The sequence below is a fragment of the Sminthopsis crassicaudata genome, chromosome 4, assembly GCF_048593235.1.
Source record: "Sminthopsis crassicaudata isolate SCR6 chromosome 4, ASM4859323v1, whole genome shotgun sequence".
Lineage (NCBI taxonomy): Eukaryota > Metazoa > Chordata > Mammalia > Dasyuromorphia > Dasyuridae > Sminthopsis > Sminthopsis crassicaudata.
In genome coordinates, this window is record NC_133620.1 from 111,879,868 (window position 1) to 111,895,508 (window position 15,641).

General features: G+C 35.3%; 1 protein-coding gene across 1 annotated transcript in view; it reads right to left on the minus strand.

Annotated features, from left to right (window-relative positions):
• The window catches only part of USH2A (usherin), a 1,025,480-nt gene that overhangs the window by 108,012 nt on the left and 901,827 nt on the right, over positions 1-15,641 (minus strand). The window contains exon 60 of the mRNA XM_074264677.1: positions 12,149-12,503. Within this exon, the coding sequence (XP_074120778.1) occupies positions 12,149-12,503 (355 nt within the window). The remainder of the gene's footprint in view (positions 1-12,148; positions 12,504-15,641) is intronic.

Below are 15,641 nucleotides of genomic sequence, written 5' to 3' on the forward strand. Positions count from 1 at the left end.
GCAAAATACTGGAATATAAAGATACCATAAAATAATTCCTGTATTTAGGAGCTTATATTTTAATGGAATAGGAATGTGGCAGTATATATATAGAGAGGCAGTTAAGTGGAAAGAGGATACAATTTGGAGTCAACTCCTGCCTCAAGCAACTACTTAGCTGGGTGAGCTTAGGAGTGTTGCTTAAATTCTCTGGCTTTAATTTCCTCATCTGTAAAATGGGAATAACACCTGACTTGTGGTATTCTAGTGAGGATCAAATGAAATATATAAAATATATTACAAATCTTGAAGTACTAAGACAAAAGCTAAAAAAGGATTCCTCTGGATTGTTCACAGAGATTTTGAGCATTGATGCTATAGCTTTAAAAAGCTCATGGAGACTGTGCACATTTGCTATATCTTTGGATAAGAGATGCCATAAAATGATATTTTGAAGAGAACTGACATTTGTTAACTGACATTTACAGGAGGTTGTTAATAGATACTGAAAATAAGACCAGTTTAATGAGCACTCTTTTTTGGGGGGGGGCAGTAGAATATCTATGCCCTAGGAATTTTTGCCAAGTTTTGGAATATCATATAAGGAGGTAGAAAGGCAATCAGAAAACATAAAAATGCAAGTGAAAGTAAAGACAAGCATATAGCAAAAAAGTAGACCACAGGTGAGACCAAGTATAATAAAAATGTGGAGATAATTGGTGAGACCAAATCCTAGTGATAGTTCTTTGTTCATTTGCTTTCTCAGTATACAGAAGTAGTGCTGGCTTCAAGACCCACGACAATCTTCTAATATTTTATTTAAATGTTTAACTTCATTATTGGATCATTCTGATACATTACATAGCCATCAACTGTAAATGTGTCAATAATATCAGTATTGAAAGTCTGGCTAGAAATATAATGTCAAATGGTATCAAGTAAGAAATAATGTTTTGAGACAGAGAAAGGAGAAATTAGTTCATAGGAGAACAGATTTCACCAGTGTTATTCTGGGTTGGGAGCTGAACCAACTGTAGGGAGTTTCAGCAGTTCTGGTAATTAATAAAAATTATTTCAGAGCATACCCACTAGATTGCCTTCTACTATGCTGAAAGAATTAATAAGGAAATGAGCCAGTAGCACACTTAGGGGTGGGGATTTGGTGTTTTTGTTGCCAAGAGAACTTGAGAGGTATTACTCAGACTCTGCATTACATACTTCTACCCTACAGATATCTTAGCAAAGCAAAGACTTAGTAGTTTATAGAGGCCAGGAAATCCCTTCTTCAAAAAGTGTTATCTGAGCTCAGTTTCAACAGAAGTTAAGGATTCCAGGTGGTAAAGGTGGAGAGTACATTTTCTAGATGAGGAAAATGCAAAAGCACCAAAATGAGTGATGGAGTACCATGTGAGTGATAGAAAGCTAGTTTGCCTGAACTATAAAATATATGAGAAGTACAATGTGGAAATAGAATGAAAAAATAGGAAGGGGAGGTTGTGTTAAATTTTGAATGCTAGAGAAGATTGTGTTTGATCATAGAACAATAGGCAACTGCTAGACTTTATTAGGTAGTGAGATGATAAAGGTAGATTGGGATTTTAGGAAAATGACATTGGCAATTGTGGAAGTGATGGATTATAATGGGAAAGACATTGAAGTGCAATATTCCAGATCCAGGTGATAAACTACTAAGCTAGAGTAGTGACTTCATGAGTGGAGAGAAGCTAGGTGTGAAAGACATAGCTTGACAAGATTTGACAATTTATTGGATCTGTGGGGTGAGTGAGAATGAAAAGCTGACACTGAGTTTACAAAGGTACCTAGGAGAGTTGCCATTTTCTTGATAGAAAAAAAGTTTGAGATGGAATGAATTTTGAAGGGGAAGAAAATATAGTCTTCTCTGGATATAATTTAGGATATTCCTTGTATACTGGAAACATCCATCTAATAGGCAGTTAGAGATGTAGGATGAAGGTTATCAAAGCTTGAGTTATGCCAGAACTATATACATAGATCTGAAAATCATAGGCATAGTGATGAAAATTAGCCCATGAGATATGTTGAGATTATCAGCTAAGAAAGTATAGCCCAAGAAAATGTTTTAGGATCTATCCAAAGTAGTGGTAGTAGTTATTATATGGATGATATTCCAGAAAAGGATACTAAGAAGTTGAAGTTATATGGATAGGAGAAGAACTAAGAGAAAGCAATTTCAAAAAAGACCTCGAAAAGAGAAAATATGGTCAATGTTATCAAATTCTTCAGAAATTAAGAAGGATAAGCATTGATAAGTAGCCATTAGATCCAGCTGCTAAACTCAATGAGAAAAGTGAGAGAATGTTTTGAGAATCAATAGAAAATTGCCACCAGATCCTTCATTGCTCCATAGATGATTCTTAAAGGAAGCCATTTTGCTAAATGATAGCAGGAAAGAGAGAGTCTTATAGAGGCAATGAAGTATTTGTGACTTTGTCCCTGAGACCAGTATGTCAGTGGATATGATAGATGATGCTATCAGTATTGAAAGTCTGGCTAGAAATATAATGTCAAGTGGTATCAAGTATTTCTTCCTCTGTTTCTGTTTCTGTCTATCTCTGTATTTTAGAGCTTAACAGTGCTTCACACATAGCAGATGCTTAATAAATATTTATTGACTGACTAATGTGAACTAGGTCTCTATATGGGGCAGAAGATAGAAGTAACACAAGAGGAAGAGATTGAATATGAAGGGAAATATGTTTACTATGAAGATCTTGAGGGCACATTGAAAGGTATGACTACATCTGAGGTTAGTGGGGTTGGTTTGGAATAGATAGAAGTGAGAAGTTCTCTGTTCTTAAAGAGACAAAAATTTAGCAAAATTTAGTCAAAAATCTAGGACTGAGAGAAAAAAGTTTTCCAACACTGGAGAACAAGACTGTGAACTATGTTGCCCTAAGTACTGATGATATTGTCATCATAATCACTATAATAACCATCTTCTCATTCTTCTTTTCTTTTCCTTTTCTCTTCCTTCTTTTCCTTCTCCTCCTCCTTTTTCTATAATTACTCTTAAATAGTAAGTTTACCTCATAAAATTAAGAGTTAGATTGTGGATTATTAGTGTGTGTGTATATGTAAAAAATAAACATTGCGGAATTTCAGAGGTGCAAGGTGCCTGTTAGAATTCATTTAACTCCTAACTTCTCACTCAGAGTCAAAAGTCAATGCTAATTGAGGATCAGAAATGAAGCTCAGGCAGCTCTGAAATAATCTAAATCAATAAAGAAATAGGGCTGCCTTTATGAAAAATCAATTTACACACAAATTTTTCAGGAACAGATTTATTACAAGTTTCTCTTATACTACTTGCTGCATACTTTCTTAACAGAAGCCAGCCAGATTTTGGTAAAGAGCTAGGAAATATTATGCCAGACTCCTGAGAGGTTTTTGACAACCTGATCCTAGAATTTCAGAATGGTTGTTCAGCGACCAGAATCTAGAACTGGGAGTTTGTCATACTGAGTTTTATTCCTGACTTGGAAGCCAATTTATGGTGACCCATGCAATTTGCTTACTCACTCAGTGCCTCCTGTTGTAGACAGACCCAAATGCCATCTATCTTCTAAGGCACTGGGCAAGCAGGTTATGTTGGCCTTCCTGTACTATATCCCTATGGGGCATGAAAGGGTGTACTCAGAGCACAGAAAAACGCAGCAAAAGCCTTAGGCAAAACCATCTTTGCCTTTAAATCCCAGGTTACTTCTGCCAATGCTAGAGCTGGTGCCAATCAGAGAAACAAACAAACCCAGGATGGTGGCAGCAGTGATGGCAGCCACGCCAGGAGTGTTCCCTGTAAGCACCACCATGGAGTTCCTGGATGCCAAGGCTAAATGTAGTTCTTCTTCTGCTATTGCACAATTTATCACAAAGCTAATCAGGACGAGATTTTATGTCCTGCTATCTGAAGCCCATATTTATGAAGGAAAGCCGCTGCTTTGGAGACAATTGGGCAGTTTATACATTTCCTTCTCCTGAGAGGCATCCTTCCTGTAATTATACTACTTGGTCTCAAAGAGTTCTAAAACTTTTCAAGGGATGTGGATGAGGATTGTTAAAGGTATTTAAACCTGCATGAACTCCATTTTTGTTCTCCTGCTGATTCTGCTGATGCTGCTTATTGTGCCAGCACATATGTTGCCCACCCCCACTGAGGGTGCCCCATTGCTACTTCTCCATCCACTGCCACCTTCAAGAGGACTCATGCATCCATCGCACCTGCTTGATATGGCTTTTCTCAACCACATCCACCTGTCTATAAACAACAATGGAGAACCCGTGGGATACCCTTGTTATGTCACTACTGGAGAGAGACATTTCACTGATGGGTCTAAAAGACCTAATTTGACAAGAGAAATACATGAAGGACATTAGGGCACCCTTGTCTAGCCTGTCAGTCTCTCAGTCAGCAAAGGTGAGAACAGACTCAATGCTTTCTTGATTAAAGATGTAGTCTCAACTATTGACAATAAAGGCTAAAGCTATCTTAACATTACACCTCCCCCTCCCACAAAAACTTACTTGAAGGGAACCTGAGTAAGAAAAGGGAAGTAACTTGTGGAAGTTCATATTTGGGCTTGAAGAGGTCATACTCAGAGTACAGAAGCTTTTAATGAAGAACTTGACAGTCAAGATCTTGAACTCAAGTATTCTAACTCATACTCCTAGTGTGTGTCTATTTTTTGAGCAGCAATTTGTAAAATGTCTTAAGGTAGTCATAACAAAGAGAATCAATAAGTGAAATTCAGCTGCATTTGGCAGGTATTTATTAAGCTCTTACTATATGCAAAGCAGTGAACTAGCTGCTGGGGATACAAAAACATTCCATGTCCCCAAGACGTCCTGCACCAGAGATGGAACACAGACACAGATAAATTAATATGAAGAAACTTGAGAAATAAGAGAATCCTAGGAATCGGGAAGGCTTTTTCATCAAGGAAGTAGCACTCAAATTGAGTCCTAAAGGAAAACAGGGATACTTTAAGGTGTAAATTAAGAAGGGCTATATTCTAGGTATAAGGATATACCTTCCACAGAAGACCATGGATGGAATGTTAAAAGCAGGAAGCATTAGTGGTTTCAGCTAGGACTGTGCATATTAAACAATGCAGCAAATTATTCTTGAAAAAAAATAGGACTGAATTTTCTCCATCTAGAAAGGATATTGAATTAACCATTGGAAAATATTACCGTAGAAGTCAGGGAGACATGGAGAAAAGACTGGTGGATTGAGAATTCTAAAGCCTAGATCTAGGCCTTTTCTGAAGGCATCTGTGAGAAGGCAACTCTGTGAAAGTCATGAAACATCTCTAAAAATCACTTTGTTTACCTATGAGAAGAAGGATTTGCATTGAAGAGTCTATAAAATTCTATAAGCCTATGATTCTTTGAGCCATATCTCACCTCAATGCCTTTGGATTAACCTGAACTTTTATAAAAGGTTAGTAGGTAATAGCAGCTCTGAAAATCCTTGCCTAGTGGTTTATGAATTTTGATGGAGTACTGTTGTCCAGTAAGAAGTGAAGAAAGAGAAGATATCAAAAAGACATGGAAAAAGATCCCAACTTTTGGGATAAGAATTCATTATTTGACAAAAACTTCTGGGAAAACTGGAAATTAGTACAGCAGAAATTAGGCATGGACCCACACAACACCACAAATCAAGATAAGATCAAAATGGGTCCATGATTTAGGCATAAAGAATGAGATCATACATAAATTAGAGGAACATATAATAGTTTACTTCTCAGACTTGTGGAGAAGGAAAAAATTTGTGACCAAAGGAGAACTAGAGATCATTATTGATCACAAAATAGACAATTTTGATTATACCAAATTAAAAACCTTTTGTACAAACAAAACTGATGCAAACAAGATTAGAAGGGAAGTAACAAATTGGGAAAACATTTTTACAGTTAAAGGTTCTGATAAAGGCCTCATTTCCAAAATATACAGAGAACTGACTCTAATTTATAAGAAATCAAGCCATTCTCCAATTGATAAATGGTCAAAGGATATGAGCAGACAATTCTCAGATAATGAAATTGAAACTATTTCCACTCATATGAAAGAGTGTTCCAAAACACTATTGATCAGAGAATTGCAAATTAAGACAACTCTGAGATACCACTACACACTTGTCAGATTGGCTAAGATGACAGGAACAAATAATGATGAATGTTGGAGGGGATGTGGGAAAACTGGGACACTGATGCATTGTTGGTGGAGTTGTGAAAGAATCCAATCATTCTGGAGAGCAATCTGGAACTATACCCAAAAAGTTATTAAACTGTGCATACCCTTTGATTCAGCAGTGCTACTACTGGGCTTATATCCCAAGGAAATACTAAAGAAGGGAAAGGGACCTGTATGTGCCAAAATGTTTGTGGCAGCTCTTTTTATAGTAGCTAGAAACTGGAAAATGAATGGATGTCCATCAATTGGAGAATGGTTGGGTAAATTATGGTATATGAAGGTTATGGAATATTATTGTTCTATAAGAAATGACCAACAGGATGGATACAGAGAGGCTTGGAGAGACCTACATGAACTGATGCTGAGTAAAATGAACAGAACCAGGAAATCATTATAAACTTCAACAACAATACTGTATGAGAATGTATTCTGATGGAAGTGGATATCTTCAACATATAGAAGATCTAATCCAGTTCCAATTGATCAATGATGGACAGACTCAGCTATACCCAGAGTGCAAACTGTTTGCATTTTTGTCTTTCTTCCCAGGTTATTTTTACCTTCTGAATCCAATTCTTCCTGGGCAACAAGAAATTCTGTTCTGCACACATATATTGTATCTAGGATATACTGTAACACATTTAACATATATGGGACTGCCTGCCATCTAGAGGAGGGCATGGAGGGAAGGAGAGAAAATTCGGAACTGAAGTGAGTGCAAGGGATAATATTGTAAAATATTATCCATGCGTACGTACTGTCAAAAAAGTTATAATTATAAAATTAATTTTAAAAAAAGACATGGAAAGACTTGTTTGAACTGATTCAGAATCAAGTGAGCAGAAACAGAAGAATAATTTATATTTTAAAAATGAACAGTTTTCAGGACTCATAAACTGATGAAGAATAAAATGGACAGAATCAGAGAAGAATTTATTCTAGAACAACACTAAAAAATTAATTTGAAGGCTATGAGCTACAATCAATAAACTCACCATTCATGATCCCAGAAGGCTAATGATGAAACATGCTATCCCTTATAGAGAAGTGATGAATTTTGGTTAAAGAATAAAGGAATCTGTTTTGTATATTTTTTACATTTCTGCATGTTTATTACAAGGGAGAAAATCTCTGCCTGGTGAGTAGGAATTCTGGAAAGCTGTCTAACTTGTTCTATGTATGCTATCTTAGGTTTCATTTTTTAGCTTAAATTTCATTTTTATTGTGAACTTAATAAACACTTATAAAAACAAACATTTCATTGTAGAAAGGATAAGAAAGATTGTTTAACTGTTAACTTCTCAACATTTTAATCTCATAAATTGTATGATTTATTAACAGTGCCCAGCACTTCAGTCATAATGACTGAAGACAAATTTCAAAAATCAGAGGGGTAATTCTGGAGCCTGCCCTGACCAGTTATTCTATTTCATTATACTAAAAGAAGACAAAAAAAACTTGAGAAGAGTCCTGCAACCTTGCCTATATTTCATTTTTTTTAATTTTAATTTTCACATTCTATAGTTTAACATCTTTTTTTGCATTGCTATCCTTCAGAAAGTGGAAAGAAGTCAGAAATTCCACAAGGAGAATAAAACAGAGATGGGGTCAACATGATAGAAGTACTTTGTAATTTGCAACCTGCTGTTATTGTTCCTCTTCTTTTTTTAGAAACTTTCTAATGTGATAAAAATAGAGTCTAACCGATTAAATAAAGGACAGAGCTCACTGTTCAGTTCAATACTTGATCTTGTGCTGTAAAATGGAACCTTGTGTGAGAGAATGACTAATAGAGTATCCCACATGGGAACACCAATAGACCTGCTTTAGGAGATTAAATGATTTAGCCTCCTACTCCTGAAAGCCATATTTTAAAGGGCCAGAAGTTTAATCACTGGAATCCCAGTTCCTTCAATAAAATCACAGTTTAATTAAAGTGTCTCATTCACAAAGCTATTGTCAAGGGTGTGTCAGCATTTTCAGAATGAAATTTTACTTTAAGGAGGTTTTAACTTTGAAGCTTAATACATAGGTTTCCAGGCTTTGGTGATAATGGATATATTTTCCTCTGGATAACATCCTTAAGAGGATTTCTACCTTTTGGAACACTGCCTTGTAATCCAAATTCAACAGGATGTGAGAGGCAGAACTATGAAAATTGTCTCCAGTGTCTAGATGATGAAAACTTGAACCAAGAAAATAAAGTAAAAATCCAGAAAAGGAGAAATGACTTTTAACATCATTCCATCCTTCATTCACATGTTGCTTATGCTTTACAGGTAACATAAGATTCAACAATGAACAGGAAAACAATATCCATGTATAGGATAATTGGGATCCTCTAAACCTCAGTTATAAAATTGAAGCCTAAACAGATCAAATGGCCAATAAGGAAGGAAGAAAACAAAGGTATATTAAGTATTTACTATATGCCAGACATTGTATGAAGAGCTTTACAAATATTATCTCATTTAATTCTCATAACAACTCTGGGATGTAGATACTATTATCATCCCATATTACAGCTGAGGAAACTGAGGCAAACAGAAATCTAAGTAACTTGCTTGGGGGTAATACAATTAGTCAATATTTGAGGCTGGATTTGAATTCACATTTTACTGATTCCAGAACCAGCACTCTATCCCTTGTACCATTTATCTGCCTCCAGTAAGGGGAATAAATAGAAGAGATGAAGCAAGAATTCAGACTATCTCATTTCAAATCCAATGCTTTTCCCATTATACTATGCTATTTCATTAATTTATTCAGTCAACAAACTTTTATCAAGTGACTTATGCCATGCACTGAAGAAGGGACAAAGATAAATCCAATATGCTCTCTTTATTAAAGAATCTTATTTTTATGAGTAAATGCATAATGAATACAAAAATACAAAACTGAATTATAAAAGACAAGGATCGCTTACTGATGGAGAGAGATGTTCTTTGTTCCAGTCTAGAAGATGGGTAGGACTTGAATAGGCAGAAATAGGAGAAATTTCAAAAGAAGAGAAGTATATAGGCAAAGGAATAGAGAAAAATAAGTCTGGAAAGTGTTACTGAGTTGGAGAATAGTTAATTTTTGAATCAAAATTATGGGTAGAAGAGTGAAAAATGACAGGAAGCTAGAGGACAAAAGAAGTCAGAAGCAAGAGTGGGTATTAAGAAGGGGAAAAGGTAGTAAGTCTCAATTTACACCTGCTGAGTTTGAAGTGCTAATGGGAAAGAAAGGTTGAAATAAGTAGGTGGTTGGAAATTCAGGTGTGAATATTGGGAAAGTGTCATGATGACAGATATGGAATCATCAACATAGAATTGATTGTGGAAATCATGAGCATAGCTTCGATTACCAAAGGAGAAAACAAAGAACGAGTCAAAAACAGCCTTTTGGGAGGCAAGATCCAGAAAGAGAAGGAGGAGCCATAGAAAAGACAGAGCAGAAAGAATCAGAAAAATGAAAATAAGAAGCAAGAAAGAATGGTGACTCTGGGATCAAAAGACAATGTATGTATAGAGTAGAAAGTGGTCTATACTATCAAATGCTTCAGGAAGTCAATGAATGTGAGGACTGAAATGAAAACAAATTGAATATAATATTGAAATAAATTCAATGTAGTCAATGAAAGGTCATAGGTGACCTCTGAGGGTTCAATTTTAATCAAGTGATAGGTTATGTTAAAATTTTATCTTGTTCTGGATCTATTGACCATCACCTCCTTCTAGTCAACATAGTGAATTTTATGGGTATCCAGTGTAAAAGGGCAATAGCATAAAATAAGATTGTAGAGAGAAACGTGGAAGTCACATATGAACCATCACAAAGATCAAAGGAGTTGGATTTGCAAATTGTATCATACATTAACTAAAATTTGCATTTTGTTAACATCTGCTGAATCAGGAGAAATCATCGAGCCACTGCTTTTGTATGTGGTATGTGTAAATTACAGACAAAATCTAGATCTCCACAGCACCAGACCAGCAGAACATTAAAAAACTAATGATTTTGAAATGATGACTTTGAAATTTTATCAATGACTTTAAGATTATTCAGATATGTTAGCAAGTTAACATATGGTAGGAGTTGATCTGTTTCAAATATCCATCCATCTGTCTGTCTATCAATCTAATTATCTATCTATCTATCTAAAATGAGACCTCTAATTTATGCCCCTGTAAATTATCTTCCATCTCCACTGCCAAATGTTCCCAAAGCTAATCCATGATTACAGGAGTGATTTTCTCTGCCTCTCCTCCCCTTCTTCTTCCTCACAATGCTTGCCTTACTTCATCAACCCAGCACATTTCCATATCATCTGCCTTTGTACCACTTTTCTCCACTTATCTCTGCCTTTATGAGCTTTTTGTCCCCATACCCTCATTTAACTTAATTAAAGTATGTTTGCCACCCTGCTTCCTGCTGAAACTTCAGTCTTTCTGGGTGAATACTAGGTGTTCTGTCCCTATTTCAAAATTTCCCAGTTTTATAAATTATCAACCAGGAATAGATGCCGTATTTACATAATTGAGAAGTAAATGAATGGCAAGAAACAGAAACAGAAATTGTAACTTACATGTTGCAATGGAAGTGGAAGTAGAATAGCAGTAGAAGAAAAGAGAAAGATGATATAGCTTGATGTAGATTATTTGTACTTAAAAGAGCTACATCATCATTCTCTTTTCTTCTACTGACACTTCTGCTTCCAGGGAGCCCAGGTAATATTTCTGAGTGAAAGAGAAAGAACTAATAGGAGAAGAAACATTGGAGATTCAAGAGGGTTTGGGGTCAAATCTTGAATGAAATTAGAGAAACAGAATCAAGGACAAATAGTAAAGATGTAAGAGCTGACTAAAAAGGCCATTTCTTCCTCTAAGATTAGAGGAAAGGAGAAAAGAAAACTTGAGCAAAAAGTTTTTTGTAAGGAGGATAGGAGGTGGTTGTAGCAGATATGCAGAGACATCATGGTACAGTGGGTAGAGCACAGGATTTGAAATTAGAAGACAAAGGTTTGAATTTTGATCTGGTCATCCTAGAGAATCTGCTCTCTCTCATGCATGTCTTCTCATAATTTTGCTAATTATTACAATAATTATTTTAATCTTGATTATAAACTAATTCCTTATACTGTACATTAATATTTCTTCAACTCAAAAGGCTTTTAAAGAATTTAGTGAGCTCATTCTCTCATATTTTGAAAATATATCATTCTATTTATCCTTCCAGCTAGACTTTATCCCACCTCTTTCATTTAAATCAATAAGCAATACCAGTCACTTTGATCTCCTTTCTGGACTCTCATAGAAATTCTTGTCTGGTGTACATATCTTAGCACATGCTTATATTCTGTCCTGTATTATTCAGAACTTATTATTTTTTTTTTTTAGGTGACCCATCTCTCCAACCACAGTGTGAGCTTCTTGAGGGTAGAGATTATATCACATACTTTTCTTACTCTTTTAGACACATAGTGGCAGTCATTAAAACTAGTTGTACTTAATAGAATTAAATAAACCAAGGGGGTTTGTATCACATACAAAATACCACAGTTTTGCCTCATGCAATTTTGTCTATATAATCTCAAAGATCTCTTTAATAAAGAAAGAACTGGACTCATCTTCTCATGAGATGTTGACATTACCTCTCCGACACAGAGAATTCAGGGATATATTCAGGAATATATCAGAAGTAAGAATTTCCCTTAACAATGGATCATTCAAGTTAGTGTTAGAGTCAACAATATTCATTCCCAGATTGGTACTTTTCCCATTAACTATGTTGTTTTGTTATCTTTTTATGAGACTTCTACAGCTTCAGACCTTCTTAAGAAAAACTACAAGGGAGTCAAGAAAATTAATTAAGCTATTCCAACAAAAATCATAAAAAGATAACAGAAATATCACTTGTTATAGCTAATTAATTGTGCCATTTACATTCTTACCGTCACTGTGAATGCAGTCACAATCGGAACATTAAATGTTGGATCCTTTTCTCTCTCTTGGTAGATAATACGGTAGTGGGAGATAATACCATTGGGAGATTCTGGCTTGGACCAGTTTAGCAACACAGAATAAGCACCGGTAGCTTGAGCATGAGGAGCTCTCAAACCCTGAGGAGGGGCTTCCATTGTCTGTGCTGATGACCATGGAGATTCTATGGAGCCCTTGGAGTTAAGAGCTCTCACACGATATTCATAAAGTGTGAAAGGCTTCAAAGTATCTGAAGCATCAGTAAATTCAAGAGCTCCTTCAGACCAGATGAACAAAAGGGATTCCTCTTCAAAACCAACAGTACGACTGAAAGACAAAAAGAAAATAAATGGTTATGGTATTATTCTATGTTAAGGAAATGGTCAGTCTGAAAAACGTTTGACTTTTCTTGCAACTTTTTAACTGTCCTTTTCTCAGGGATATGACAGGATGATAGGATTTACAGATAACCTTAGAAATAATCTTATCCAACTACTTATTTCATAGGTGAGGAAATATGGGCTCAAAAGTGGAAGGGATGGATTGCTGTTACTTGTCTATGGCTATCTAAGAAGAATAGCTGAGCTGTTTTTTTTTTTTTTTGTTTTTTTTTTAATATAGGTGCCTTAACTCTGTATTAGCCTCTGTTAGTAAGGAATAGAAGTTTGAACCAGTATAATCTGTATGAAAATACATGCATCACACAGTAAGATTTACATTTTAGAATTCTATAAGATATGAATCTCTTGATACAACTGGGAATATTATACAAAATAGTATATGGGTTATCTGGTGTCTAAAAGTACCTTCCTACTTTCAGATTCTATTTTAGGAATCAGATAAATCCACCCTTTGTATACTTTGGTCTCCTACTCATTCAAGGCTTAAGTGTCTGGAGTTCCCAATATTCATGAAAGTATTTGAGTCTAAAAGTGTAGTTTAGTTAGTGGGAGGTAGCTTTGGATACTCCATATGAAAAGTCTATACAAAAAATTAAGAGAGTGAGAAAAGATTAAAGCTCTGGAGCAGTAGTAATTCAAGAGGTCCTTCAGAACAGATGAATCAAAATCCCTTCCTTTCAATGCCCTGATTTTGTCATTTAAGAAATCTGAATCATCATCTATGCAATTTCTGTATCATTGCATCTTCATTACCAACTAAAATGGTGGTGCACTGGATAGAGTGCTTGGGTCTAGAATCAGAAAGACATCCTTCTGAATTTAAATCTGGCCTCAGATACTTAGTAGCTGTGACCTTGGGCAAATTCCCGTGATCCTGTTTGCCTCAGTTTCCTCATCTATAAAATGAGCTGGAGAAGAAAATGGCAAACCACTCAGTATTTTTGCCAACAAAACCACAAATGAGGTCATGGAGAGTCAGACACGACTAAAAAAAACTGGGCAAGTTTAGATAATGAAAGTTATTTATTTATTTTTTTAAATACATTTTATAGAGGTAGCTAAGTGGCACTGTGGATAGAGCACCATCCCTGAAGTCAAGAGGACCTGAGTTCAAATCTGAACTTAGATACTTAATATTTCTTAGCTATGTGACCCTGGGCAAGTCACTTAACCCCAATTGCCTCAGCAATATACATACATACATATATATATATATATATATATATATATATATATATATATATATATATATATATATATATATATGGAGAGAGAGAGAGAGAGAGAGAGAGAGATCTTTGAATTCATGTGTAAGTGAAATAATGGCAAGAAGACCCCTCTATTAATGCAAATCAGCAAATGTTCTACAAATTACAGACTTCGATACTTTGCAGCATTGAGAGATTTGATGATTCATTCAGGATCATACAATAAACATATTGGACTTGATGGCCTGCTTTCAGCTCTAACTCTATGATCCTTTGTATCAGAGATGGGACTTGAATGCAGACCTTTTTGACACTAAGACCGACTCCTGGTCCACTATACTTTATTAACTCAAAGCACATGGCATTATTTTAACTAAAAAGGCTAGGTGGTTTAAATTATTAGTTTAAGAATCAAATGGCTTCCATGTTGTTAAGTCACTAAGACTAAGCATTAAGAAATGGCAATTTTGCCTGTCAAAGTTATAGGGTTTTAGATCTGTCCTTCTAGGACCAAGTCCACTAGAGCTCTCTACTGTAGGTGTCCTATAATGAAGGTTATGAAATTTAAAATTAATACAATTATTTAGTACTTTCAGGTTTACAAATCATTTAAAACTATCTTATTTAACAACTTGGGGAGGAAGGTGCCATTATTATCTACATTTTATAGATAAGGAAATTAAAGATGAAAGAATTAAGTGACTTTCCCAGAATCATAGTTAACAAGTATTTCTGGTAGAATTAGAATTGAGATCTTTATGACTCTTAATCTCTCTATCTGCAATTTCTATCCATTATGCTGCATTTGCTGATTTGAGTTAGAAATGTGCTCTGAGATTATCTAATTTTGCCACCCTCATTTTACAGATAAGGAAACTGAGGAAGAAAGATTAAGTTCTTTAATCAAGTTTTCAGAATTAAGATTTGAACCTCCATCTTCAGGATCTAAGATCAGTTTTCTTTATTCTATACTTGAATCATTAAAGAACAATCAATTTATTTGATATCAGTTAATCTGGTCAAGTATCAGCTGGTTCATAATCCCTTCTTTACTACAGTTTGGTTTTAACAAATTCTTCTCAGACAAACTGTTCATATATTTATGGCTTCTTTTGCCCTTTAGACTCCTTAAAGACACATTCAAGTTTCTTCCTGGCTGATGAACATTACTTTCTCTTATTTTCTACATGGAGCAATTCCAAACCATTTCTTCCAGGTCTAGAAAGCAGAGTAGCCAAAATAGAGTTTTTTTTCTCTTGGAACCCATAGTCTCTGTCTTTTTCACATACAAAAAAAATTCAAAATGGGTCTTCTAGTCTGGGGCATTTTGAATTAGTGAAATTATTCCTTTCTTTGGTGATATTCAGGCTTGATCCTGGCCTTTCCAGATAATCTTCTGTTGTTTGACTTCCAACCAGTTTCTTTCACAGGCTTTCATTTGTAACAGTGTTCTGCTTTGGTCCTTACCACTAGGACACTAATCACTAGGCTTCAGGGTAGTGAATGTAACTTGACTAGTTTGAAAAATAGCATAGGCTCTTGCTTTGGCTCTGACTAGTCTTATGGCCTGAGAGAATAGCCAGATCTCATGAGCTGTAATTGGAATGGAGAACACTCCCAAACCATCTGTGTCATCCGCCTGTTTAATATAACATTATTTTTTGTTTTTGATAGCTGCAAAAACACATGTAAGAGATCTTGGTTTGAAATTCTTGGAGAAAGTTCACAATTGCTGTTGTTAAACTCAGGAGCTTCATAGTAGTAATGGTAAAATCTAGGTTTGTTGAAAGTCATTCTGTTCTTTGCACTCCCTGATAACTCTTGTAGGATGCATGGGTCCACTCAGTTTCCATCAT